At 41.1% G+C, this 26,551-nt stretch overlaps 1 protein-coding gene and 2 long non-coding RNA genes across 4 annotated transcripts in view; 1 reads left to right on the top strand and 2 right to left on the bottom strand.

Annotated features, from left to right (window-relative positions):
* ACER3 (alkaline ceramidase 3) overlaps positions 1 to 22,608 on the bottom strand; it is a 67,066-nt gene extending 44,458 nt beyond the window's left edge. The window contains exon 1 of one of the 2 annotated variants that reach the window (XM_089512999.1): positions 22,307 to 22,606. In XM_089512999.1, the coding sequence (XP_089369125.1) occupies positions 22,307 to 22,409 (103 nt within the window). In that variant the 5' untranslated portion in view covers positions 22,410 to 22,606. Of the gene's footprint in view, positions 1 to 22,306 lie in introns of both variants that reach the window. The other variant, XM_089513000.1, reaches the window with a different exon arrangement.
* Positions 18,765 to 26,551, top strand: part of LOC149320133 (uncharacterized) — an 8,483-nt gene continuing 696 nt past the window's right edge. The window contains exons 1-3 of the long non-coding RNA XR_016280282.1: positions 18,765 to 18,839; positions 18,946 to 19,111; positions 24,858 to 26,551. The exon at positions 24,858 to 26,551 is cut by the window's right edge and continues 696 nt beyond it. This is a non-coding gene — a long non-coding RNA (uncharacterized LOC149320133). The remainder of the gene's footprint in view (positions 18,840 to 18,945; positions 19,112 to 24,857) is intronic.
* The window catches only part of LOC149320134 (uncharacterized), a 12,944-nt gene continuing 11,178 nt past the window's right edge, over positions 24,786 to 26,551 (bottom strand). Inside the window, exon 3 of the long non-coding RNA XR_016280281.1 lies at positions 24,786 to 25,214. This is a non-coding gene — a long non-coding RNA (uncharacterized LOC149320134). The remainder of the gene's footprint in view (positions 25,215 to 26,551) is intronic.

The following is a 26,551-nucleotide window of genomic DNA, read 5'->3' on the forward strand; positions in this document are numbered from 1 at the left end:
TAATATCAGACAATACTATACAATCAAAGAATAATAATAATAATAATAATAATAATAAAAACCAACATCTACAACAAATAAAGACAAATTATGTCTTCCTAGACTCTTTCAGTCTGTTAAATCTATATATCTAATACTTCTTCACACTTATTTTTACTTCATCACACTACACTGCTTTCCCTTCTTACATCAGGCCAATTACAGCTTTTTTGCTTCATTCCTTTGTTAAGTAGCTTATCAGTGGATCCCATTCTAGTTTGAATTTCTCCCATGACTGACCTTTTAACATACTGTATATTTGAATTTATCTATTTCCATGTAATTGTATAGTTTCAATCTGTTTTTCTGTTTTATCATTCTTGGGGAGAACCTAACGGCTGCATATCATGTGAGTTGTGGTTTGAGCACTAGACTATGACCCTGGAGAACAGGGTTCAATCCCCCACTTGGATATGAACCTCAATAGGAGACTTGGGGCAAGTCACATCCTCTCAGCCTCAAGGGAAGGCAATGGCAAACTTCCTCTGATAACATGGAATCATTGAATTGGAAGACACTGTTGACTCATGTTCAACCTGTGGTCTACTAGAACTCCAAAATCCCTTTCACATGTAGTCTTGTCAAGGCAGGTGTCCCCCATCCTATATCTGTGCATTTCATTTTTTCTGCCTACATTTCTCCCTGAGTTTTGGCCCAGCTTTTTAATCTATTAAGGTCATTTTGAATTTTGTTCCTCTCCTCTTAGGTATTAGCTACTCCTCCTAATTTACAATCCCATGAATGACTCACATGATAAGTCAGAAATAACCTGAAGGCACACAACAACTAAGTGTCACACATTGCTTTAAAACATGTTAAACAAAATCAAGGAGAATGGTAGGCCTGTCAATGGCTAGATGTCCGGATGACAAATGGCTCTTCAGGCAGACTAGTTTGTTGTTTTTTGTGGTTTTTCGGGCTATGTGGCCATGTTCTAGCAGAACATAGCCCGAAAAACCAACAAAAAACTATGGATGCCAGTCATGAAAGCCTTTGACTTTAGACTAGTTTGTTGCTTTACTCTAGTGTATTTTTAGTGCCAAGCAACACTCTTTTTATTTTACCAAGCCTTTCAATTCTCGCTGTATATTTTAGTCTATTTTAGTTCTTAGCTTTTCATTCTCTGCTCCTTGGTTCAGATATTAATGTTGAACTGGCTTTACATGCTTTGCATTATTTGTTTCACTGCTGCTGATTATAACTTGTTCATTTCTAGTCTATAAATTTTCCTGAGAACTTCCTGTTATAGGGCAGCCTATAAATATCATACACAAAACAAATAAAGACAAAATGAAGTGCTCAGAGACTGCATACAGTACTGTATTGTTGTTCAAAGGCAAACAGTAAAAGAGGGTATTGCCCTCAACCTTGCTTGAGGTCTTTGCTTTGCAAAATACTGAACCAGGCAGAGCAGGCATGAAGGACATCTGACCCTTCAGAACTCATTGGACTGTCACTCCTATCATCCCTCACGAATGGTTATACTGGAGATAAAGTTGAGGTCTCACAATATCTGAAGGAGCATACATCTCCACAGCAGGCCTTTAACTGGATCTGGTAAGGCCGAGGATGGGCAATTACTATGGGTCTAAAGGTCAGTTTTTCTACCCCTGGGGTTCTTTGGAGGCTACACAGATGGCCAAAACATCCAAAAACCTAGAAGTGTCCAGAAGCATACTTCTAGCTGTGAAACATGGCATTTTTGATACTAAGTGCAGGATGGCCTGCAGTACATTTAATGACTATAGGTAGCCCTCCACATTTGCAGCTTTGATTTTAGCGTATTTGATTATTCACAGATTCGATTAATATGTTCTCTCTATGAATACCATTATTAATATGATAGAAACATGGTACCAAAAAGGATGTCATAAAATTGAATTCAATTAAATTGGAACTGGAGGAAAAAACCCAGAGATCATTGTTGATAATGGTAGCCAGGAACTGAGGTTACTGATACCAAACCACTAGGTATTACCTCTCAGTGATGCAGACCACCCTCCCAATGAGGAAGCCTTGACAGTGGACTTAGACTGTGTTTACATCCTCCAAAAACTAGAATACCCCACTGCTCTGATTTCAAGCATTATTTTGAATAGTATTATCAGTACACAGTCAACACTACATAGGCTCCAAATTGTTCAAGATGGGCTGCTAAGAAAAATCTTCACTATTGCTTTCTCCAGTTAGTACCCAGATTTTTAGTCTAATGTAAGTTCACTATTGTTTTCTCCAGCTAGTATCCAGATTTTTAGTCTAATGTAAAGAAATCCTAAATATCCTAAAGGCACCAAATTCCATCTGATCTTGGAATCTAAGCATAGTCAGCTTTGGTTAGTACTTAGATGAGAGACCAACAATGAATACCAGGCGCTCTAGGTAATGGGCTAGATGAAGAGAAACAAACTGAAACTGAATCCAGACAAAACAGAGGTGCTTACTGTCAAAGGACCTAAACTGGGGCTGGAAGTGTCTCAACCAGTTCTGGATGGGGTTACAATCCCCCTGAAAGACTGTTTGCAGTTTGGGAGTTCTCCTGGATCTGTCCCTCCAAATGTCAGCTCAGATAGATGTGATGGTCAGGAGTGCCTATTATCCACTATTGCTGATATGCCAACTGCCCCTTTCCTAGAATCTGAGGACCTAAAGACAGTAGTGCATGCACTGCTAACCTCAAGGCTGGACTTCTGCAATGTGCTCTACACTGGACTGTCTTTGTACCAAGTCTGGAAACTCCAGCTGGTTCAGAATATGGCAGCGAGACAGATTATGGGTACATCCAGGAATGATCATATCACGTTGATCTTAAAATCACTCCAATGGCTGCCAATTTGTTTCCAGGCAAAGTACAAAGTGTTGGCTATTATCTTTAAAGCCCTACATGGTTTGGGCCCAGGTTACCTACAGGATCGCCTTCTCCCATACAATCTGCTCTGCATATTCTGGGAAATGTTTGCCCCAACTGGTCTGGACTAAACTGGCAATGGTTTCCCAGAAGACTTTTTCATCTGCTGCCCCCACACTGTGGAATGACCTGCCAGAGAGATGTGACAGATGACAATGCTGACTGTTGTAAAAACAGCACTAAAGACATATCTCTTTCAGCAGGCCTACCTAGTCCATTTTAAATCATGACTTTTAAAGTAGTATATTTTAAAGAATGTTATCATATCAGTGTGTTTTAATAGCTTTATAGTACTGTATTTTAACTGTTGGTTTTATGTGTTTTTTAAACTGATTTTTATTTTCCATATTATTGCACAATACCATATTTCCATGTCCATTTTCTTATACACCAATATAAACATTACTGTGCATCAAGTTATCCCATCACATCCACCCTAAACCATATTTTCCTCTAGAAATCTGCCTCTTTAAACATCACATCCTACAATTTAATAAAATAATTATATATAACTCTATACATCTTTTCACTTTATATTATTTATCACAATTTATAATCCATATCTGTTTCTTTATATCTTTTGTAATTCTATGGAGTAAGTGTCGCACTATGTACATTGTATTAACACTTACAGCAATGATCACATTGTAAAGTTGAAGGCTTTCACGACCACACCCATAGTTTTTGTGGGTTTTTCGGGCAATGTGCCTGTGTTCTGGAAGAGTTTATTCCTGATGTTTCAACAGCATCTGTGGCTGGCGTCTTCAGAGATGGCAGCCACAGACACTGTTTCTTATGTTACTCTTCAATGCTTATAAATGTCATTTTTATTTCTGAAATATTGTCACTTCCTTCCAATGCTTCACAAAATTGTTCAGATCCTTACCTTTCCTTAATATAAATAATTTATCCATTTAAAAACAACAACTCTGTTTTGTATTTTAACATGTTGTACCTCCCTTGAGGAGAGGCGAGAAAGAAACTGGTAAATTCACCTCTGAGTATCCCTTGCCCATGAAGTTCATGGGTTCACCATACACTGAGAGGTGACTTGAAGACACATACACACAGAAAGCATTACATGCGGAGTGAATCACTAGGGGCAGAGACTAAACTGTGGATAAGCCCCGGGAGTTTTTTTTAAACACCATTCAAGGTTCTTCCATTATATCAGTCTAACACAGTCACTTCCTGACTAACCCTTTGTGCTACAGACTGCTGAATACAAAATACGTTTAAAACACACACACACACTCTTCTGCTCTTCTGCTGATAAATGGGGAGAACAAGTACCAGCTAGCAGTAAGAGGAATCAAAGGTGCAGGACAGACCACCTGAAAAGGGCGGCCTGCTGGCAGCCTAATTTCCTCCACAGGGAAGCCACAGGCGCCAAACCACGCAGCTTCCCTACGGAGGAAAAGGAACCCGGAAAAACTGGGTTCTTTTAGAGCCACAAGGGTGGCATAACAAGTACTCGTTACATAAGTGTCACGCAGCAACGTGTGGACGCTGCGCAGCATTTACATAACAATGGTGGCGCCCATGTACACAGGCCGCCGCCATTGTTACACCGCCCACACGTACTTGGGTTAGGGACCGCGCGATTGCCGCGCAGTCCCTAACCCTAGAATCGGCGCTGGTACACTGCTTGTTGGTGGTATGTACCGTGCCATAGAGAAAACCCCAAATTCCAAAATGATCTATGAGGACTAGAGGAATGGGCAACATGACAACAAAATGTTTGAGGCAAACAAGCAGAAATGTTTTCTACACTGAAACAAACCAAACCAAACCAAAAAATCTCTATACTGGTTGAGTCTGAAGGAGTTAACCAGGAAAGAGAACTTAGGCTGCACCAGCACTGCAGAAATAATTTGGGATTACCCTGTCCTGAATAATTTACTGGATTTAAATTTTGCTACCTTACCCACATGACATATTAGTCTGAATACAACAACTTCCTTTCATTGTAAAAACTGCCTGTCTAAATTTACCCTTCACTTCCTGTTCATTAACCCATTATTTATATCTAAGTTCCTTCCCTTGTATCTGTCAAGATTATTTCTTCTATAGTGACTTTGTCAAAAGTCTTTGGAAGTTGTAAATATTGCATTATTCTAACTACATGTCTGCTGACATGTCTAAGCAAGCCTAAAGGGTGACAAGGCAGGACAAGTTGAGTATCTTTTACTCAAAATGCCAGAAGGACCAGGACCAGAAGTCTTCTGTATTTTGGATTTTTATTTGGATTTTGGAATACCTGGTTTTGCATATATGTACACAATGAGATATCTTTAAATGGGACCCAAGTCTAAACACAAAATTCATTTATGCTTCATATAAACCTTATACACAAAGCCTGAAGGTAATTTTATACATTTTTATGTGCATGAAACAAAGTTGATGTACACTGAACCATCAGAAAACAAAGGTGTCACTATCTTAGCCACCCATGAAAAGCTTTGGGTTTTGGAATAATTTGGATTTCAGAATTCTGGATAAGGGAAGCTCAACTTGTATCTCCCTTTGAAGAATTCATGCTGATACTTCCTCAAGAAAGCTTGTTCTTGTATGTTTAATCCTACTAACGTTAATTGTGCTTTTCACATGCTAAGAGCTCTTAATATCCTGAATCTGACTAGCCCTGGATCACTTTACAAGTACTGATGTTATATTGGCTACTTTTCAATCCTTCAGTAGGATGACTAATAACTGACAGCTTGCATTTTTAATTAAATCATTAATTTTCTATTGAAGTTCTTTAATATCTTTATTTAAAGTTCTTTGCCCAGACGAGGAGAGCAAGTGTTGTGCCTATCATTAAAAAAAAAAAAAGGGGGGGGGGGCGCAAACAATTACCATCCAGTTAGCCCAATGTCAATACCAGGAAAGATCATTAAACAGAGAGTCTGTAAGCATTTAGAAAGGAATGTTGTCTAAAAGTTAAGATAGTTTTCCAAAAAGCAAGTCATGCCAGGCTAATCTAATCTCTTTTACTGATACAAGCCTGGTAGATGAAGGAAATGCTGTGGATGTAGTGTATCTTGGTTTTAGTATGGCCTTTGACAAGGTCCTACAACATATTCTTGCACATAAACCAGTAAAATGTGGACTAGACAATGCTAATGGTAGGTTGATTGGCAATTGGTTGACCGACCAACCAAACCCAAAGATTATCAATGACTTGGATGATGGAATAGGTGGCATGCTTATCAAATGTGCAGATGGCAAAAAATTAGAAAGAATAGCTGATATCCCAGAAAGCAGGATCAGAATTCAAAATCCTCAAGGTCTAGCAAATTCCTCACTTGCCTGGAAGACAATTTCATTGTCCAAAAGGTGGAAGAGGCAATAAGGAGATCAGCTATTTTGGATCTGATCCTAACCAACAGGGATGACTTGGTTAATGGGGTGCAAGTGGTGGGATCCTTAGGTGGGAGTGATCATGTTCTCCTGGAGTTTTTTATACAATGGAAAGGAGAAGCCAGGCATAGTCAAACACACATTCTAGACTTTAGGAAAGCTGATATTAGTAAACTTGGAGAAATACCGGGGGTGATCCCATGGTCAGGAAAACTAAAAGAGAAGGGAGGTCAAGATGGATGAGAGTTTCTCAAGGGGGAGATACTGAAGGCACAATTTCAAACAGTTCCAAAGAGGAAGAAAAATGGGAGATGACTGAAGAAACCAGGATGGATGACTAAGGAACTTTCAACTGAGCTAAGTTTTAAACGGAACATGTATAAGAAATGGAAAAAGGGGAAAATCACAAAAAAGGAATTCAAAGAAATAGCAGGCATTTGTAGGGGTAAAGTCACAAAAGCTAAAGCACAGAATGAACTCAAGAGGTTAAGAACAACAAAAAGGTTTTTTTGGATATGTTCGCAGCAAAAGGAAGAAGGAGGAAACGGTAGGGCCACTGCATGGAGAAGATGGCAAAATGCTAACAGAAGACAGAGAAAAGGCTGAACTACTTAACACTTTCTTTACCTCTATTACCAGCATTGGTGCCTTAAAATCCTAAATGTGGATGACTTTTCTTCTGATGACCCTATGCAGAGTGCCTGATGGGATACCTGACACAGAGTTCTCCATCACTGCAAGATGGACAGGACAGGTCACTTAGGCTATTGATCAAAGAGGCCCAGATAGGAGTTGCCAACAAAAAAGAGTCATTCACACCTTTGAGGCAGATTTATGGCCAGGATGCTTTGCCAGGCCAGAACCATTCTCACCTTGAAGACTTCTATAGATCAAGCAATCTTTAACATGTAGATTTGGCTTTGCTTTGAAATGTGGAAACAACTCTTCGCCTGAGGCAAGATTTTGCCTATTTAAGGTCCCTCACATCTTTTGTCTATGTTCTGTCTTAGAATCCAGACAGGCTTCATGTCGGTCTGAGTTCTGATATAGTTCCAATCCACTCCCCCTCCCTTCCCCTCCGTGTTGCTGAGTCTTCATCAATCCTCGAGCACCGCCAGTACAGGTGAATATTCCCATTAGAAAGCCTCATGTTATCTATCCAGCGCTAACTTACTATATTCCTGAGTTCTTGGATGATTGTGTGAGTGTACGATTGTCTTATGTGTGAATGAATAATAAACAGTATTCAGTTTTCTGTTGACCTATTACCTTGGCTACCTTCGTATACATAGGATAGAGACCACTCCTCTGTTTGAGCTAATGATAAATTCCCCAGACCAAGGTCTCCTTATTACACCTCAGTCTTCTCAGAAAAGGCAAAGGGTGCTCAACCTGAGGATAATGGAGCTGAGGATAGAATAGGGGAATTTCAGCACAGAATAAGTAAAGAGATAGTACAGGGATATCTGGTTAATCTAAACAAACATAAATCTCCAGGACCAGACGAACTACAGCCAAGGGTATTAAAGAACTGGCAAATGTAATATCAGAGCCATTGGCAATAATCTTTGAGAACTCCTGGGGAACAGGAGAAATCCCAGCAGATTGGAGGCGGGCAAACGTTGTCCCCATCTTCAAAAAGGGCAAAAAAGAGGATCCCAGCGGAAAGATTCTAGAGCAGATCATTAAACAGAGAGTCTGTGAACATTTAGAACGCAATGCCAAAAAGTCAACACAGGTTTCAGAGAAAGAAGTCATGCCAGACAAATCTAATCTCTTTTTGATAAAATTGTCAGCGCAACTGCTGGGGTCCAACAACCCTTGTCAGCAACTCAAACGAGTCCTGGGGTTAAATCAGACCCTTGGAGCAGAGCTGGCAAATTTCCAGAAGCCGAAGCGTGGCTCCAAAGTCCAATTGGGATGACAGCAACTGGATGTCTTCCAGGAACTGCAGCAATGAAGGAACCTCCGGGGACACACAGCAAACCGATGCTGTAGCTTCACTGATAAACCACCAGAGAAACTAAGTCCTCAAAGTGCTCTTTATTCACAGTGCTATAATACAAAACTAGATCTCTAAAACTCCAAACCATACCAATCCAACTCCTTCTACAAACCCACAACACAACCTTGCAACCCCTGGGCTTATATAGCCTCCAGACCATGTGGTCTCCCAAACCCAGTGAGTTCAGGTGTGTAACCATGTCATGTGTCTCCTGTGCAATCTAGACACATGGTTTCATCATCCATGGCTACGTGCACTTGGACACTGAAGTGTCCTTGAGCCAATGAGCTTCAGCTATGCTGATCAGCCTTGTCACTCTGCTGAATGCTCATGGCCAAACACACACACACATCAAGCATTTCCCTGTGTGCTGTGTTTTAACCCTTCATATTCCTGACAAAAATTACCAGCTTGTTAGATGAAGGGAATGCTGTGGATATAGTATATCTTGATTTCAGTAAGGCTTTTGACGGGGTTCCCCATGACGTTCTTGCAAACAAGCTAGTGAAATGAGGGCTAGACAGTGTAACTGTTACATGGATCTGGAACTGGTTGCCGGCCAAACCCAAAGGGTGCTCAACAATGGCTCCTTTTCATCCTGGAGAGGAGTGACCAGTGGGGTCCCATAGGGCTCTGTCCTGGGGCCAGTGCTGTTCAACATCTTTCAATGACTTGGATGACAGAATTGGGGGTATACTTATCAAATTTGCAGATGATACCAAATTAGGAGGAATAGCTAATACTCCTGAGGACAGAATCAAACTTCAGAATGACCTTAATAGATTACAAAGCTTGGCCAAAGCTAACAAAATGAATTTCAACACATAGAAATGTAAGGTACTGCACTTAGGACGGAAAAATGAAATGAACAGATATAGAATGGGTGACATCTGGCTGAACGAGAGTTATATGTGTGAAAGGGATCTAGGAGTCCAAGTAGACCACAAATTGAACATGAGTGCGATGCGGCAGCTAACAAGGCCGGTGTCCTATGAGGAACGACTTAGGGAGCTGGGGGTGTTCAGCCTGGAGAAGAGAAGGTTAAGAGGTGATATGATAGCCCTATTTAAATACTTGAAGAGATGTCATGTTGAGGATGGAGCAAGCTTGTTTTCTGCTGCTCCAGAGAACAGGAACCAGAACAATGGATGCAAGCTACAGGAAAAGAGATTCCACCTCAACATTAGGAGGAACTTCCTGACAGTAAGGGCTGTTCGACAGTGGAATAAACTCCCTTGGAGTGCAGTGGAGTCTCCTTCCTTGGAGGTCTTTAAACAGAGGAGGCTGGATGGCCATCTGTCGGGGATGCTTTGATTTGGATTTCCTGCATGGCAAGGGGTTGGAGTGGATGGCCCTTGCGGTCTCTTCCAACTCTCTGATTCTATGACTCTATGACCATAACAGCTTAGAGAGCTGGGCCAAAACTAACAAAATGAATTTCAACAGGGAGAAATGTAAGGTACAACACTTAAAACAGAAAAAAATGAAATGCACAGATATAGGATGGGTGACACCTGGCTCAGTAACAGTACACGTGAAAAAGATTTAGGAGTCATAATAAACAACAAGCTGAACATGAGTCAACAGTGTGATGAAGCAGCTAAAAAAGCCAATGTGATTCTAGACTACATTAACAGGAATATAAAGTCTAGTTCAAAGGAAGCAATACCACTCCATTCTGATTTGGTCAGTCCTTACCTGGAATACTGTGTCCAGTTCTGGGCACCACAGTTCAAGAAAGATGTGGGCAAGCTGGACGGCGACCAAAATTGTGAAAGGTCTGGAAACAATGTGGGTTAAGGAGCTAGGTATGTTTAGCCTTGATAAGAGGTGATATGATAGCCATGTTTAAATATTTGTAAAAAATGTCATACTGAGGATAGAGCAAGTTTCGCTGCTCCAGAGACTAGGACACAGAACAATGGATTCAAACTATAGGAAAAGAGATTCCACCTAAATATTTGGAAGAACTTTCTGATGGTAAGAGCTGTTCAGCAGTGGAACATGCTCCCTTGGAGTGTGGTAGAGTCACCTTCTTTGTAAGTTTTTAAACAGAGACTGGATTGTTTTGTCAGGAGTGTTTTGACTTTGTCTTCCTGCATGACAAGAGGTGGACTGGCTGGCCGAAGGGATCTTTTCCAAGACTATGATTCTAATGAGTTCGTGAGTGAATACATTCTGGTCATTTTTAATTTGTCAGACAACCTTAACAACTTCCACTTCTCCATTTCTATTTGACTTTAGTTCTTCAGATACCTTCCTGTCATCCTACTTCAAAAATAATGGTAGGATTCAAAGATATAGCCGTGTTAGTCTGCAGAATCCATATGAGAGATCTTGTAGCACCTTTGAGACCTTTGAGTTAGTCTGAAAGGTGCTACAAGATCTCTCCACATACTTCAAAAACAGTTAATGGATGAGCATTTGTTCAATATTTCCTGCAGTACAGGACAATGCAAAAAATTTATTCAGTTTCTCTGGCCATCTCCCCATGTTGACTTTTCACTCCCTGATTATCTAAGGGGAGTCAGTATTTCCCAGCAAATGCTAAGGACTCATGGAGAGCATCAACCTCCCCTAATTTCATCAGGGGAAAACTGCACTTCATTCTAATGGTGTCCCTAACTGGCTCTCTTAAATACATCAGAAGCAAGAATTTTTTGGCAACGTACTTTGCTCTTTGGTCAATTTACTTTTGTTTGTCAGCAACTGTGCTATTTTCCATTTTCTTCATTTAAAGAAGACTTCTGCTTTTTCAAAGGGAAAATACCAGCTTGTATCTACGTGGTATATATTTTAGCTGAACTTCTACAACTAACATTTTAAATAAGCCTTAAAAATAAGAGTGGGAGGAAGAGGGAAGCGCTGTACTTAACAATGTCACTTGAGATCGGCATGGACCTCAAGAAAGAACAGGATAGAGTCTGCATAACTGATGCATGCGCTGGGCAGATAAGGCGGAAAATTGCAGAATAATCCTCAACTTCCTGCGAAAAGTATAGGCCAAGTAGGAAACTCTCTTATTGTACACAGAGCCTTAGGGACTAAGCCATGGAAAGGAGAACTACAAATAGCAGCCTTCATATAGTACAAACATTTCATAATGAGAATGACAAATTACCACAACATGTTTCTACTTCTGTATAGTTAGGGTGAAATTTAGCACAAAAGTCAGCATATTTAGCACAAAACATTTAGGACAAAAGAAAGCATATTTAGCACCAAAGTCAGAATCGTACACGCCATTGTTTTCCCCATTACCAAGTATGGTTGTGAGAGCTGGACAGTGAGGAAAGTGGATAAGAAGAAAATCCATTCATTTGAAATGTGGTGCTGGAGAAGAGTGCTGAAGATACCATGGGCAGTCAAAAAGACAAACCAATGGGCCCTAGAACAGATCAAACCAGAAATCTCCCTGGAAGCGAAGATGATCAAGTTGAGGTTGTCATTCTCTGGTCACGTCATGAGAAGGAACGACTCACTGGAAAAGACAATAATGCTAGGAAAGGTGGAAGGATTTAGAAAGAGAGGAAGAGTGCATGCTAGATTAATGGACTCTATTAAGAAGATCACAGGCATGAATTTACAGGATCTAAGCAGAGAAGTGGAAGATAGGGAGGGTTGGTGATGTCTCATCATCAGAGTCACCATGAGTTGGGATCAACTTGAGGGAATTTAACAACAACAAAAATATTTAGGGAAGTGTTAAAATCAGATTTCCTAAATTATAACCAGCTTTTTATCACATGCTCTCTCTTGGGGATGATTGGTGAAGAATCAACGTCTAGCAATTGAAACAGCCACACCGGATCTAAATTTTGTTTGTTTGTTTATTTATTGGGTTTTGCCTGCTAGGGATATAAGATCAACTTATTAACTACTCTAGCCAGCATAGGCCATTGCAATGCAAACATATGCCTTTATATATCTGGTAAAATGTGTGCTGACAGGTGAAAATGCATCCATTAAATTTCCCACTACTACATGTTTTAAGGCTCATGAAGCAAGCAGTGATGTGTGACAGAGAAAACCATCCAGTGCTTCATTCTGCTGCAGATATTGTTCCAATTTCATAAAATTCCCTTTTAACAATGAAAGGATGCCAACACATTTTACACAAGTTTCAAAGTTGTAATTCATGTCTTTCAAGTGATTACATGCCTATGAAGTATATGAGACCTTAGACATATATTTTACATATGTATTTTATCAAGTTGTATATGGAGAGGGAGAAATTAAAACAATTAATATACACAGTAATCCAAATTAAAGTTATGAACTCACTTTTAACAGATGTGCAAATCAAGCCAAATTCTTTTCTTGAGCTAGCATGTGATGTTGGCTTTAGAAGTATCCCCAATAAAAATAATTTCTTCATAAAGCTTTCCATTTGTTTAAACAGCTGTAAACTGTCTTGATCTATTTTTGTGTCTTATATATTATATTATATTAATTATATTTTTCTCTAAACAGGCAAAGAAACACAGACAGAGATTTTTGAATTAAGTGCCCATGTCAAAACAAATAAATTCAAAAGGGATAGCTACATAACTTCATTAGAGTAAAACACTACAGCATCTCCAACTCCTAAAAATATACTGTAAGCTCTAGTCTAGTACATAGAGTGATCTTTTAGCACCTTTGAGACTGAAAGAAAGAAGTTGGCAGCATGAGCTTTTGTAAACTAAAGTCTAGTTCCTCAGATGCATTTGCTGTACTGAAGTAAACTTGAGTCTACAAAAACTCATGCTGCCAACTTCTTTCTTTAAGTTAGTCTTAAAGGTTCTACAAGATCTCTCTACATACTTGTCCTACAGACTAACATGGCTATATCTTTGAATTTTACCACATAAGCTCTACTCCACAGTCCAAGGAGGCTGTCTTGATTCTAAACTGGTGTCTGCATCCATAATGGACTGGATAAGTGCAAACAAATAGAAACTTAAGACAGGTAAGACAGAGGTGCTCCTGTTCAGTTGAAAGACAGATCAAGGAATAAGGATTCAGTCTGTGTTAGATGGGGTCACACTCATCCTAAAGATGCAAATTCACAGTTTGGCACAGTTTGATTCAGTTTTGAATCTGGAGATCCATGTTTCTGCAGTGGATTAGAATAAGGCAGCTTTATATGTTCATAGAGTACTTGGGACACCTGACATGCTCAACATTTACTGTTCATATACTTTTCAAGATTTCTGTAAGTACCAAGTGACAACACCCCAGATTACACTAGGACAGATTTGTCTGGCTGAGTCGCAAATACTCACTGCTGTCGTTCTACTATCAGAATAGCATGTCAGCACTGCACCAAGAACAATAATGTTCTTTCAAGCAGGATAGGAATAAATAAATTCTTCAGCTGCAAAGGGTCAGAAGTCATGCCTCTGGCAGCAATGAAAGCAGTCATACTACAGCTACATTGAAGGAGGCTATAACTGCAGGCATATTCCTGCTTAGTTTAGTACAAAAAATCTTCTGAATTGTGTAGCATAGAGCTATTGTTGAAACTGGGGTGATGCAGCTCGATAGCAGAATATGAATTCTTAAATCCTTTGTCAGCCAGTCTCCCTATTTTCTAACTCTAGACATGCAAAAATCTGGTTGTCATTGTCATTCTTTGCCATCAAGTCAACTTTGATTCATGTAGCTCCTAAAACGAAGCTCTCCAAGAGTTCCAACCCAAGTTGTCAACATAGATCCATCCATCTGTAATGCAGTGGGCCTTTGGCATCTCCTGGGATTTGGTTCCAAGACCTCCCATGGATACCAAAATCCATGGATGCTCAAGTCCCAATAAATGCACAGGTATAGTAAAATGGTGTTCCTTATATAAAATGGCAAATCAAGCTTTGCTTTTTAGAATTTGTGTATTTTGTGAATATTTTGAATCTGTGGATGGTTGAATCCATGGATATGGAGGGCACTTTGTGTGATCTTCCTCTATCCTACTGCCTTTGCTTTTCCCAGCATCATTGTCTTTTGCAATAAGTCATGTTTTCTCATGTATGATAACTTCAGTTTAATCATTTTGACTTTTAGATAGAAATGAGGCTTGATTTGCTCTAGGACCCACTCATGTGTCTTTCTGGCAATCCATGGTATTTACAGTACTCTCATGCAGCACCACATTTCAAATGTTTTGATAACAGTCTTTATTGTTAATGAATAAGAAATGTTAGATCAAAGGAATACCTTTCCCTTGGTTGTTGGGACACTTCGGGGCATAGAGAACGCTGGAAATAAAACCTGGTGATTAAAACTCAAGCCTGATGTAACTCCCTCAAATGTAGTAGCAATCCTCACAGCCACTTGCCTGAAAGAGTCTAGCAAAACACATTGGATTATGCACAGATTAGATGATGCACCACTGGAAGCATCTGTCTTGCTTATCCCTCAGCTTTCTACAAACATTAAACTGTGCAAAGGGATACATTAAAGACATGCTCTGATAGTAACCTACTGAACTGACCTCTCTAAACTATGGAGACTAACTGTGCACTCATTTGTGTGCTCTATTAGAAGAGATGTAGGAAGGATCTGTATGCAGGAAATCACAAAATTATCAATTTTGGATTAAAAATCTAGACATTAGAAAATGATTTAAGAAGCCTGTTCAAACAACTATGGCAACAGTGTAGAAGTAATTGGAGTGAGAAACACTAATCAGCCCACACAAACATTTTAGGCTAAGCAAGTTAAGCTAATTTACTAGAACGTATTACAAAATGTCATTATTCAGTGTACTGGGTGAGTCATTCGGAAGGGTACCTTGCATACCAAGGCCCTTTGTAATATATCTTGCCCCTTGCAGCATTGTCAACACGAGGAAAAATAATTCTCCAACAGTTTTGGGCATTCTTCTATCAAGAACAGATACTGAAACATTTTGCTGTTGTCATTGATGTTGTGTGCCTTCAAGTCATTTCCAATTTATGGCAACCCTAAGGCAGACCTATCAGATGGTTTTCTTGGCATGATTTGTTCAGAGGAAGTTTGCCATTGCCTTCCTCTGAGGCTGAGAGTGTGTGACTTGCCCAGGTTCACCACGTAGGCTTCATGGCCAAGCAGGAAATCGAACCCTGATCTCCAGAGATGCAATCCAACACTCAAACTATTACACCACACCAGCTCTCATTATTATAGGATAAATAATTTACTAATTTGACTATAACATACTAATGCGACTATACAAAATCCAAAAAGAGACAGGATATTTAATGCTTTATAGTTAGGTCCGATTCTATGTGTGTCCAAAAAGGTGACTTAATACATGTTCTTACAGGATGGAAGTGGCTTCCAGTTTGAAAATGACCACTCTCTGACAGAAGGCTAAATGTCTCACAAATATACAGTTCCCAGAATTCCCCAGCATTGAGCCAGAACAGTAAAGCAGTCTCAAACGGGATTATTTCTGCTGTATGTTTTGGACCAGAGTCACCATAGGTCAAATTCGACTTGATTGTAGTTAACAGCAACAAATCAGGATGCAGTAAGCCACTGTAGGAGCCCATCACAAGTCAAAGAGGGTTTAAAACAAATTTCAAATAAAAATTAATACATTTACAATAAGGAACTGTTTCTCACTCCCAAAAGTAAATGGTACTGTCCACGTATACAAGAGAAAGTAAAAGGGTGTGCTGTCAAATGTCAAACTTGTATCTGCTATAGCTGGTCCAAGCAGTGAAGGGAAGGTTAGGTCCTCTCTACTGTGTCTGCTATAGCTTTCATTTTTGATAGATTTTTCTGATCATTTGATTTGCTCCCTTCATGTTGTTCTTTCATCATCTAATGAAAACCTTTCTGTTTCAACAGTGTTCAGGAACTGATTGTTTTATATAAAGGGTATTCTGCTTTAGCGTTGTACAGTTTTTAATCTACCCTTTTAAATTAATGTTTGGTTTTAATTCTATAGATGGCTTAACATTATTTTAATCTTAACTCTTTGTAAATTTTTTTAAGTAATACTGTATGCAGTTTCATTTGGATCTTTATTCTCTAAGCTGCCTTACTTTTTTTCTGGCTTGGGAAAAAGGCAGGATATAAACAAAGTGGTTGATTATGTTTTGTGGGTTTTTCGGCTATGTGGCCATGTTCTAGAAGAGTTTATCCTTGACTCTTCTAGAGCATGGCCACATAGCCTGAAAAACCCACAAAAAACTATGGATGCGGGCCACGAAAGCCTTTGACTTTACAAAGTGATTGATTGATTGACAGATTGATTTATTTGGTGACTGCAGAGGCAGTGTGGCAGAGTGCTTTGAGTGGTGGACGACGACTCTGGAGACCAGGGTTCAATTCCCCCTTGGCCATGAAACCCACTGGGTGACCTTGGGTAAGTCACACACTCTCAGCCTCAGAGGAAGGCAATGGCAAACTGCCTCTGAACAAATCTTGCCAAGAAAACCCCATGATAGGTTCACCTTAGGGTTGCCATAAGACGGAAAGGACTTCAAGGCACACAACACACACACTGCTTAACAACCTGTCTCCTTCCTTTAATTCCTCAGGATTTAAGAAAAAGAGGACACTCTCACTTTATGCTGAGTAGGTGGCTATAAAAGCAAGATGACTCATAGTCAATTCATATTCAAGGAAAGATTAGGGCCAGAGGACTCAGGAAGGGGTGCGTGAATGTGGCTGCTCAATAAGGCCCAACAAAATTAGTGGGTCCTTGACATAGACACTTATCTTACAGACTTGCTGTATATAGTCACAGTTATAACCAGTCCTCTATTCATCCTCTTAATTTCTTTCTGCAGCGGAAAAAAGAAACTATCAGTAACAGTTTACTACAGCACTTATTAATTGAGCCTTGACAATGTATGCCTTGCAGAAGGCCTCTCTTACAATTTTTTTCCTGTAAGTGGGTTCCGGTTTCTTCTCAGCCTATTCTGGCCAGATCTTGAGAAGCAAAAGAAAGTAGAGGCACTCAGAGCAGTGGTAGAGAACATGCACTTCACAAATTCAACCTATGCCATTTCTAGTTTAAAAGCAGAAAGCTGCTTCCAGTCAAAGTAGAAAGTCTGGGGCAGATGAATACATCACATGGCCCTATACAGTATATGGCAGTTTTTTTACTTTGGTTGCAAAAGAACCCATTGTTGTGCTTCTTTGCAAGGTTTGTGAACAATTATATGTACACCAAGGTCAACAAATTTTGGTTGAACTTATTTGCCTAGCAATTTTTTTCCTGTCTGTAGAAATACCAAATGCTTGCTCAATCCTCAGTCTGACACCCCTTCAAATACGTAAACAGAACTATCATGTCTCCTCTTAACTGTCTCTTTGCCAGCCTAAACATACCCAGCTCTCTAAGTCTCTCCTCATAAGGCATGGTTTCCAGACCCTTCACCATTTTGGTTGCCCTGCTCTGGACACACTCCAGCTTCTCAACCTCCTTTTTTAACCATGGTGCCCAGAACTGGACACATCATGCCAGGTGAGTCCTGACCTAAGCAGAATAAACTGGCACTATGACTTCCCTCAGTCTAGACCAGTGATGGTGAACCTTTTTGAGGCCGAGTGCCCAAACTGCAACCCAAAACCCACTTATTTATTGCAAAGTGCCATGTCTCTCTGGATTTCTAGTAATAAACTCTGACAAACTCTGTGCTGGGGCGACGGCACATGTGCCCACAGAGAGGGCTCTGAGTGCCACCTCTGGCATGCGTGCCATAGGTTCGCCATCGCTGGTCTAGACACAAAACCTCTATTTACACAGCCTGGAATTTTATTGGCCTTTTTAGCTGCCGCATCATACTGTTAACTGATGTTCAACTTGTGGTCTACTAGGACTCCTAGGTCCCTTTCACATGTCATCTTGTTAAGCCACTTGTCAACCATGCTAGAGCTATGCATTTCTCTTTTTTTTTCCTGCCTAAGTGCAGTGCCTTATATTTCTCCCTGCTGAAATCCATTTTTCTAGTTCTGTCCCAGCTTTCTAATCTATTAAGGTTGTTTTGAATTTTGATCCTGTCCTCTGGGGTATTAGCTTCTCCTTCTAATTTGGTGTCATCTGCATCTTTGGTTAGCACGCCTTCTGTTCTTTCATCCAAGCCATTGATAAAGATGTTGAATAGCACTGGCCCAGGACAGAACCCTGTGGCATGCCACTGGTCACTTCTCTTCAAGAAGAAGAGGAGCCATTGCTGAGCATCCTTTGGTTCGGTTGGTCAACCAATTACAAATCCACCTATCAGTTGCACTGACTAGAAGTGCTCTGCCTCTACAACTCATGGATGCTTATAGTGTTCTCATGCAACAGCAAGCTGCCATAACTTTTCCAAGGTAGCATCTCTCCATTTTTGGTTAGGCAAGCATAAGTTCAGTACTGGAGGTATGTCCGATGACTCTCCACTACTGTCCCTGGGGATGATCTCAACCCAGAATACCTCTGAGACATAATAAAAACAAGCCTACTCTGAGCTGAATGTTAGCTCATTGTAAGGCTGTCATACTAGGTTTGGAGTCATCTTACTTGCCAGAGCATGGTAACTGAGGGAAGCTTGCTGAAAGGAACAAACACTGGTTATTATTATCTATTTCTTTTGCATCTTGTGCATTTCATGAGCAAATTCTGAAGGCCAATAGTCACTGTTTACTTTAATCATTGTTTGTCCTTATGTCCCTCTAGGAGCCTGTCCATCCCTAAGGTCATCTTCGGGAGAGACCTTTTTCTCAGACCCACAAGTTTGGTGGGAAGAATGAACCAAGAGGTCTTCTTGATGGCTGCTCCTAGGTTTTGGAAACTCCCTCCTTAGAAAGGCCAGAATGGTTCCCTCCTTGCTGTCCTTCAACTGGTAAGTGAAAACTTTTTTTATTTCGACAGACATCTGGGAACTAGTAACTACAAGGGCTTTTAATGATGTGCTCTTTTAATGGCGTCTTGTCAAGATTTTATTTTTAAAAAATTGGTTTTTAATGGGTTGGTTTCAAAGGGTTTTAAATTTACAGGTTGTTTAATTGTATTTTAACAACTTTTTATGTGTTCTTACTTATGTCTCTAAAACTTTAAGAAAAACTGTGAGCAACCTTGAAACCTGGCATTGGGAAATGGGCAGGGAATGAATGAATGAATGAATGAATGCTCACTCTTACACATAGGTACTGATGGCCATTCTTAGATTTAGAAATGGAGCTGGGAACAGGATGCCTAATACATTACATACACAATTTATTCCTTCCTCTCTGACATCAGTTAGATTTCCTCTGCTCCAAGCCTTGGTATTTACCTTGTGACTCCCTCCTATAGAAATGTCCCCATCTGCCACTGCACAGTTCCAGATTTTAATAAATACAACACATGAGAGGACCAAAGGAAGTCCAATATGATGAACAAGCAGTACACTTTAATTTTTTTAGCAAGACATCTGATTTCAGAAACAGAAAGAAACCTGTAGGCTGCACTTTCTGCAGTTTGCAATATCAGAACCCTGTTTCTGAGTCTTTAAAAAGAAGCTTGAGGAACTTGTCCTGCCTGGGAACAAGTTCTTGGGAAGCTAGTGTTTCGTCGAAGTGCTCTTCTGCCTCAACCTTCATAAACTTGGTGACTCAAATCGCGCATGAGGGCAGCAAAAAGCCAAACTGTTACTTGGCTATGAGGAGTCCTCTATGTGTTTTGATGGAAAGCCTCCGGTTCTCTTCCTGGTTTGCTCTTGTCAAGGTTGGCCCTGATGTCTGTATTGGGGCAACTGGAGTCAACATATTTTGCCCACTACACAGTTTACTAGACGATATCACTAGCAAGCAGAAGATACATCTTGTGCTGAGATAAATATTATTCAATGAGATATTCACAAGCAGAAGGCACCCCACACTTGTGTGAATCAATCCATTCAACACATTTGTTGCCATCCCACTGTCTTCCCTGCGATAGCTAAGAGGAATGATTCTTGTGACACATTTTCCCTCTCCACTGTCATCATTTAAGTTCCTTATCAGAATAACTCCCATTAAAGTCTCTGCCTACTGCCTCCAATATCACAGGCAGCAATCGTGGGTTGCCTTTAGTCTGCATACGTGGGAGTAGACTCTACACAGGTTGTTGGTGTATTTTTAAGAACCTTGTTGTCTATCAATTTTGAATTTAGAAAGAAAGAGAGCATCCTTGGGATCTCTTACTACCACATACACTCAACTATAAGTCGACCTCATGTATAAGTCGAGGGAGGGTTTTGGGGCCAAATTTATGGATTTTGATACAACTCATGGATAAGTCAAGGATAAAATCTAGGTGAATGTAACAAAGGATCTAAAAGATGAAGCAAAGGAAAACAATGCCAAAGAACTTACAAAATTTTGGCAGGCACAACTGTTGTTGCTCAAACTAAAGGCAGGATGGATGAGAGAGTAAGGGAGGGCCAGTGCTTCCAGGACAGATTCTACTCTTGCCTTTCATTAGGGGACGGTTCCTTTTTTATATGAGTTAAAGTACAATATGTACATTGACTGCGGATTTGTCGACTCAGTTATTTGGGGTCACTTTTTTGACTAAATTTCTAAACTTATACATTAGTATTTGTTGTTTATGTGTGCCTTCAGGTCATCTCTGACTTATGGTGACCCTATCACAGGGTTTTCTTGGCAATGTTTTCAGAGGTGGTTTGCCACTAACATCCTCTGAAGCAGAGAGAATGTGACTTGCCTAGGAAATGAACACAAAACAAAGCTATAGCAAGTGATCCCTGGCACACAGTCCTTTTTGATGCCTCAGGTGCCACTTAATGTGCCATTCCTTGCAAGAGTCTCACTGGCCAAAACACATCAGGCGGCCCAACACAGAAGGTCCCGCTTCTTGCCCATCTCTGACCCAGGATAGTAGGTTCCTGCACTATGGATGTTGCTTAACACATCAGTGTCGCCATGTCTTGTTTTGTATTGATTTTTGACTGCTGCTTCTCTCTCCAAACAAACATTGGACTCCAGTTTGATCTGTTTTTAATGTTTTTTGTGGGTTTTTCAGGTTATGTGGCCATGTTCTAGAAGAGTTTATTCCTGATGTTTTGCTTCCATCTGTAGCTGGCATCTGCAGAGAATTGTCTCTGAAGATGCCAGCCACAGATGCTGGCAAAATGTCAGCAATAAGCTCTACCTCGTAACCCAAAAAACCCACAAAAAATATGGATGCCAGCCACGAAAGCCTTCAACTTCACATGTTTTTAATGGGTTTTAGCTAATTTTTCTCCCTGTTATTTTTTTTAAAGAAAACGACAACATGTGTCAAAAATAAATCTCTTTTTCACCTCTTCTCCTTGTAAAATATGGTCTGCAGACTGGCATCCTACTACATTCAAGGGAAGAAAAGTGAGCAGAGAATAGTCACTATTGTAGCAGAAGGGTTCTGCTAAAAAGGCAAACAAAGGTGTCCCAGAGCAAATCAAGCTTAAACTTTCCCCTGAAGCCAAGATGGCTCAAAGGAGACTATTGTACTTTGGCTACACAGGATGCTAGAGTTGGAAGAGGCCCCAAGAAGGGCCCTGATCCATCCGACCCCTTTATTCTGCCATGCAGGAACTCTCGGTCTAAGCATCCCTTTGGCAGATGGCCATCCAGCCCCTGCTCAGAGCCAGCCTCCAGGGAAGGAAGGCAGCCTTTTGGACTGGCAGGAAGTCCCTCCTAAGGCTGAGCTGGAACCTCTTTCCCTGGCGCTTGCATCCATTGCTCTGTGTTCTAGTCTCTGGAGCAGCAGAAAACAAGCTCGCTCCCTCCTCAGTATGACTCACGATGATGACATTGGTACCGCCTTTAACTCTTGGCTGAAGGCGATGGGATTCTGGGAGTTGGCGTTTGCTCTGGGGTCACAACAAACTCCAACTCCCAGAATCCCATCGCCTTCAGCCACGAAAGGGCCAAAGCGGTACCAAACCGGGTTATTTCTCCAGTGTGGATGGAAGCAGCCCGAAGGCACCCAGCAACAATAATAGGAAGCCAGACGCTCTGGACGCGTGTCCATCTGAAGGCGCGCGCAAGCACACCCGTGTCAGTGACTCACTCACAGAACTCGGCGATGTAATAGGAGACGACGTAGTTCTCCTCGCACCAGTCGAGGGTGGAGGTCGGGGGGCCCCAGTACCCGGCCCGGTCGCCGGCGGGAGCCATGGCCGGAGGAAGGAAGGACTGGGCTCTCCGGAGGAGGAGGAGGAGGAAGGGGGGATGGGAAGGGACTCGGGAAGGCCCCGCTGAGCCCGCCTTCCCGGCCTCCCTCCCTCCCTCCGTCTGGAGGCGGGCGGGCGGAGTGGGGAGGAGGAGGCCCACTAGGCCTCAGCGCCCGGGACAGGCCTGCCTCCGCGTCGCCATGGAAACGGGAATGAGGCCTACGCTGCAGCCCCAGACGACAAAGCCAAGGAAGAAAGAGAGGGAGAGGAGACAGGAAGGAGGAGGAGGAGGAGGAAAGGAGGGAGAAGAGGAAGAAGAAAGAGGAGGAGGAGGAGGAGAGGGAGGAAGAAGAGGAGGGAGGAGAAGGAGACCAAGGAGGAGGAGGAGACGGAAGAATTTGAGAGGAAGAAGAAGGTGGAGGAGAGGGAAGAAGGAGAAGAGGGAGGAGGGGGAGAGGATGAAGAAGTAAAAGGAGGAGAGGAAGAAGGGAGAGCAGGAGAAGTGGAAGAAGAGGAAGAAAAAGGGAGAAGGACTAGAGAAGATGAAGAAGTAGGAGGAGAAGAAGAAGAAGCAAAAGACAGAAGAATAGGAGAGGAGGAGGAAAAGACAGAAATGAGGGAGAAAGCGTAAGGCTGTGTCTCTACACTGCATAAAATAATGCAGTTTTACCCCGCTTTAACTGCCATGGCTCCATCTGGACAGAACCCTGGGATTTGTAGTTTGTTCAGGTGCCAGCACTCTGGTAGAGAAGGCTAAAGACCTGGTAAAACTACAAATCCCAGGACTCTCGGATGGAGCTGCGGCACTTAGAGTGGTATCAGGCTGCATTGTTTCTACAGTGTAGATGCACCCCAAGTGTAGGGAAAGTTTGTTGCCATCATCTTTCGGATGACTCTGCCTTACAGAATCCTGGGATTTGTAGTTTGGTGAGGCACCAGAGCTCTCTGAGAGACCATGCTGAATACCTGATTAAACTACAAAGAATAGGATACGTTGTCCTGCATGTATTGGTAGTATTTAATTATCTTTTAACTTTTTTAATCAATGTTTTAGTTCTGTCTTTTTAAAAGTATTGTAACCCACCTTGAATCCCATTGTGGGAGAAAACCTTGAAGTAAAGTAAATAAATACAGGATTCTGCAGGATATAGTTAAATTGGTATCAGTCTGCATTAATTCTGCAGCGTGGCTGCATCCTAAGAAAGGGGTTAAAGTCTTCTAACACACTTAGAAACACTTTAATGCACTGAAAAGAAACGTAAGGTTCAGTTCAAAAGCACTAAACTACTGGAAAGTTATAAACCTTGGAATCAAGGGAGAATCCAGGATTCTGTCAGGAAAGGTTTTGGGACAAGAAGACCAGAAGAGAGATAGCTGGTCTAGAGAAAATCAAAACCAAGCCAGAGAAGTTGCTCTGCGTGTGGACAAATGGGTCACTTAAAAATAAATGGTCTCAATGACGTTTCCAAGTCCCAGAATCAGAGGACTGGGAAGACAGACATCTTGTCCCTAGGGTGACCCAGAACTCTTTATGCAGGAGTAGCTTATCCAAAGACGATGCCAAATGACAGACACATGAACTGAAGTATTTATTTTATCAGTAAGGCTTCCATCAGTACATTGAGTTTCTCTTCTTTAAAAGATGGGTTGAACACATCTGCAGGTGCAAAATAAAACATTGTACCCAAAAAGAAAAAACCCAATCGAACACTCAGTTCTTTCTGTTAATGAAAATGTAGTTTTGAACAACGAAGTTCACACACTGGATGTAAGTGTTACCATTTTCCTGTTAAAAAGAGAATTGAAAAGCATTAAATAAATAATAATTTAAGTGATTTGAATCAAACACATTAAATGTCAGTAGCCCCACCTGGACAGTTTCAACAGGAAAGGGGAAACCCTTAAACAAGGTTTAGCTACCAGTCCTGAAAAACAGCAAGATCAAAACTCAACAGATGCAGATGAGAAATCTCCCAGGGTCAGGGGTTTCCCAGCAGACAATGAGCAGGAATCAAGCAGACACTCATCCTCTTTTGCATAGCCTCCCACCCTGAGGCCTGCCATTAGCAACAGAACAAGACACATGCAAATCACTCCTGCCTTCCCAGGTCACACAGTATATATATACCCAACTCCTTTCCAGGCAAAGCATTCTCTGAAGATGCTGCCGAAACGTCAGGAAGAAACTCTTCTAGAACATGGCCACAGAGCCCGAAAAACCCACAAAAAACATTTATCTATTATTTGTATTAGATGTATTTTCTTGTAGTTTCTGACACCCTGTTATTATTATTATTTATATAGCGCTGTAGATTAATTGACTTGGTACTATACATTAACAAATGTTACCTTTTCTACGGCTGCGTTGTCTCTTCTAAACTTATCAATCTCATCGGTTGGAAAAAGTGGACAATAATTGTGAATGGTAGAATTGTTTGCTTTTCTGCTGTAGATCAAGAAATCTTGCGTTGGATGAGTCTCCAGTCTATGCCAGGGGAAGAAAACTCTGTGCGTAACTTGAAGCATCTGTGACATCCCCTTGCTTTCGCACACATGGAAAACCCATCCTTCTATGCTGCTCTGACGTTGCATGTTTGCAAATGTCCGGAAAACGAACTGTTTCTGGAAGCCGAAATTTTGGAGTTAAACCGACTTGATGTTTGTTGAGGGAAGGAAGAAAACTTTTATTAACAATATCTCGGTTCCTCACTTCTTCTGATGTTCTCTTAATGATGCCTCTCTTTGCTTCTTCATCTTTGTGTTCTTTCTGATCTGTTACATCTGTACTGTGACAATCATATCTTGAAGTCTAGAAATATAAAAGAGATCGACGTTAACTTTAAAAAAAATGTATTATATGCTGTTAAAGAAACAGATAACGAAGGCCTTGTCCTTCCTCGGTGGAAATTTGAAAATGCAAAAAAGAGAAAATACAAGAGGTTACTCTGGATACTTCTCTTACACCCCAACAGCAGTCAGAGATACTAAATGTGTTGGAAAAGTCTGAAGATATATTCTCTGATATACCCAGAAGAGTCCAGGGGATATATCATCATATCAATACTGGAAAAGCAAGTCCGGTAGCCACTTTCCATATTGAGTGACTGGTCCATTGGCTGACAGTATTGGTTTTGAGACTGATATAATATTAAAGATGGGGATTATTGTGCCATCCAGTAGTCCCTGGGTTTCACCAGTATGTTAGTAGAGAAGCCAGATCATACTATCCAGTTCTGTGTTGACTATAGGTGGCTAAATAAGATCACCCAAACAGATGCCTCTCCCATGCCTAGATCTGAAGATCTGATCGAAAGAATGGGAAGGGCTCAGTATATTTCCACATTAGATCTGACCAAGGGATACTGGCAAGTTCCCATGTGTCCCAAAGATCAGAAGAAATCTGCCTTTGTCACACATAGAGGCTTGTGTGAGTTTACAGTATTGCCCTTTGGATTAAAAAATGCTCCATCCAGAGATTAGTGGACAATATTTTGGTGGGGTTAAAACATTGCGTGGTGGCATACATCAATGATATTGGTATTTTTAATATCTCTTGGAGTGAACATATTCAACATCTGACTGAGGTACTAAACCGGCTTAAAGAGAGTGGATTGACTGTCAAAGGTTCCTAGTGTCACCTGGGTAAAAGAGAGAGCCGATACTTGGGATACATTATAGGCAGTGGGGCCATCAAGGCAGAAACCTCAAAAGTAGAAGCCATAGTCAGTTGGCCAAGGCCTACTTCCAAAAAAGGAGTAAGATCATTCCTGGGATTGGCTGGATATTAGAAAATTCATCCCTTGTCTGATTTAACCAAGAAAGACAAGCCCGCTAAAGTCCTCTGGTCAGACCAGTGTGACAACGCTTTTAGGGAGTTAAAATACCTGATGACCACAGCTCCTGTGCTAATGGCTGCAGACTATACTAAGACTTTTATAGTCACAACGGATGCCTCCGATGTTGGGCTCGGGGCAGTATTGAGCCAAGAGGATAAAGATAGACAAGTACATCCAATCCTCTATATGAGTAAAAAACTCCTCCCCAGAAAAAGACACGGGTTAGCAACCATAGAAAAGGCATGTATGGCTATAGTGTGGGCATTAAACAAGCCCAAGCCATATCTACGGGGAAGGAAGTTTATTATTA

This window comes from Sceloporus occidentalis, unplaced genomic scaffold (assembly GCF_023333645.1).
Source record: "Sceloporus occidentalis isolate IW3139 unplaced genomic scaffold, rSceOcc1.0.p SCAF_2, whole genome shotgun sequence".
NCBI lineage: Eukaryota > Metazoa > Chordata > Lepidosauria > Squamata > Phrynosomatidae > Sceloporus > Sceloporus occidentalis.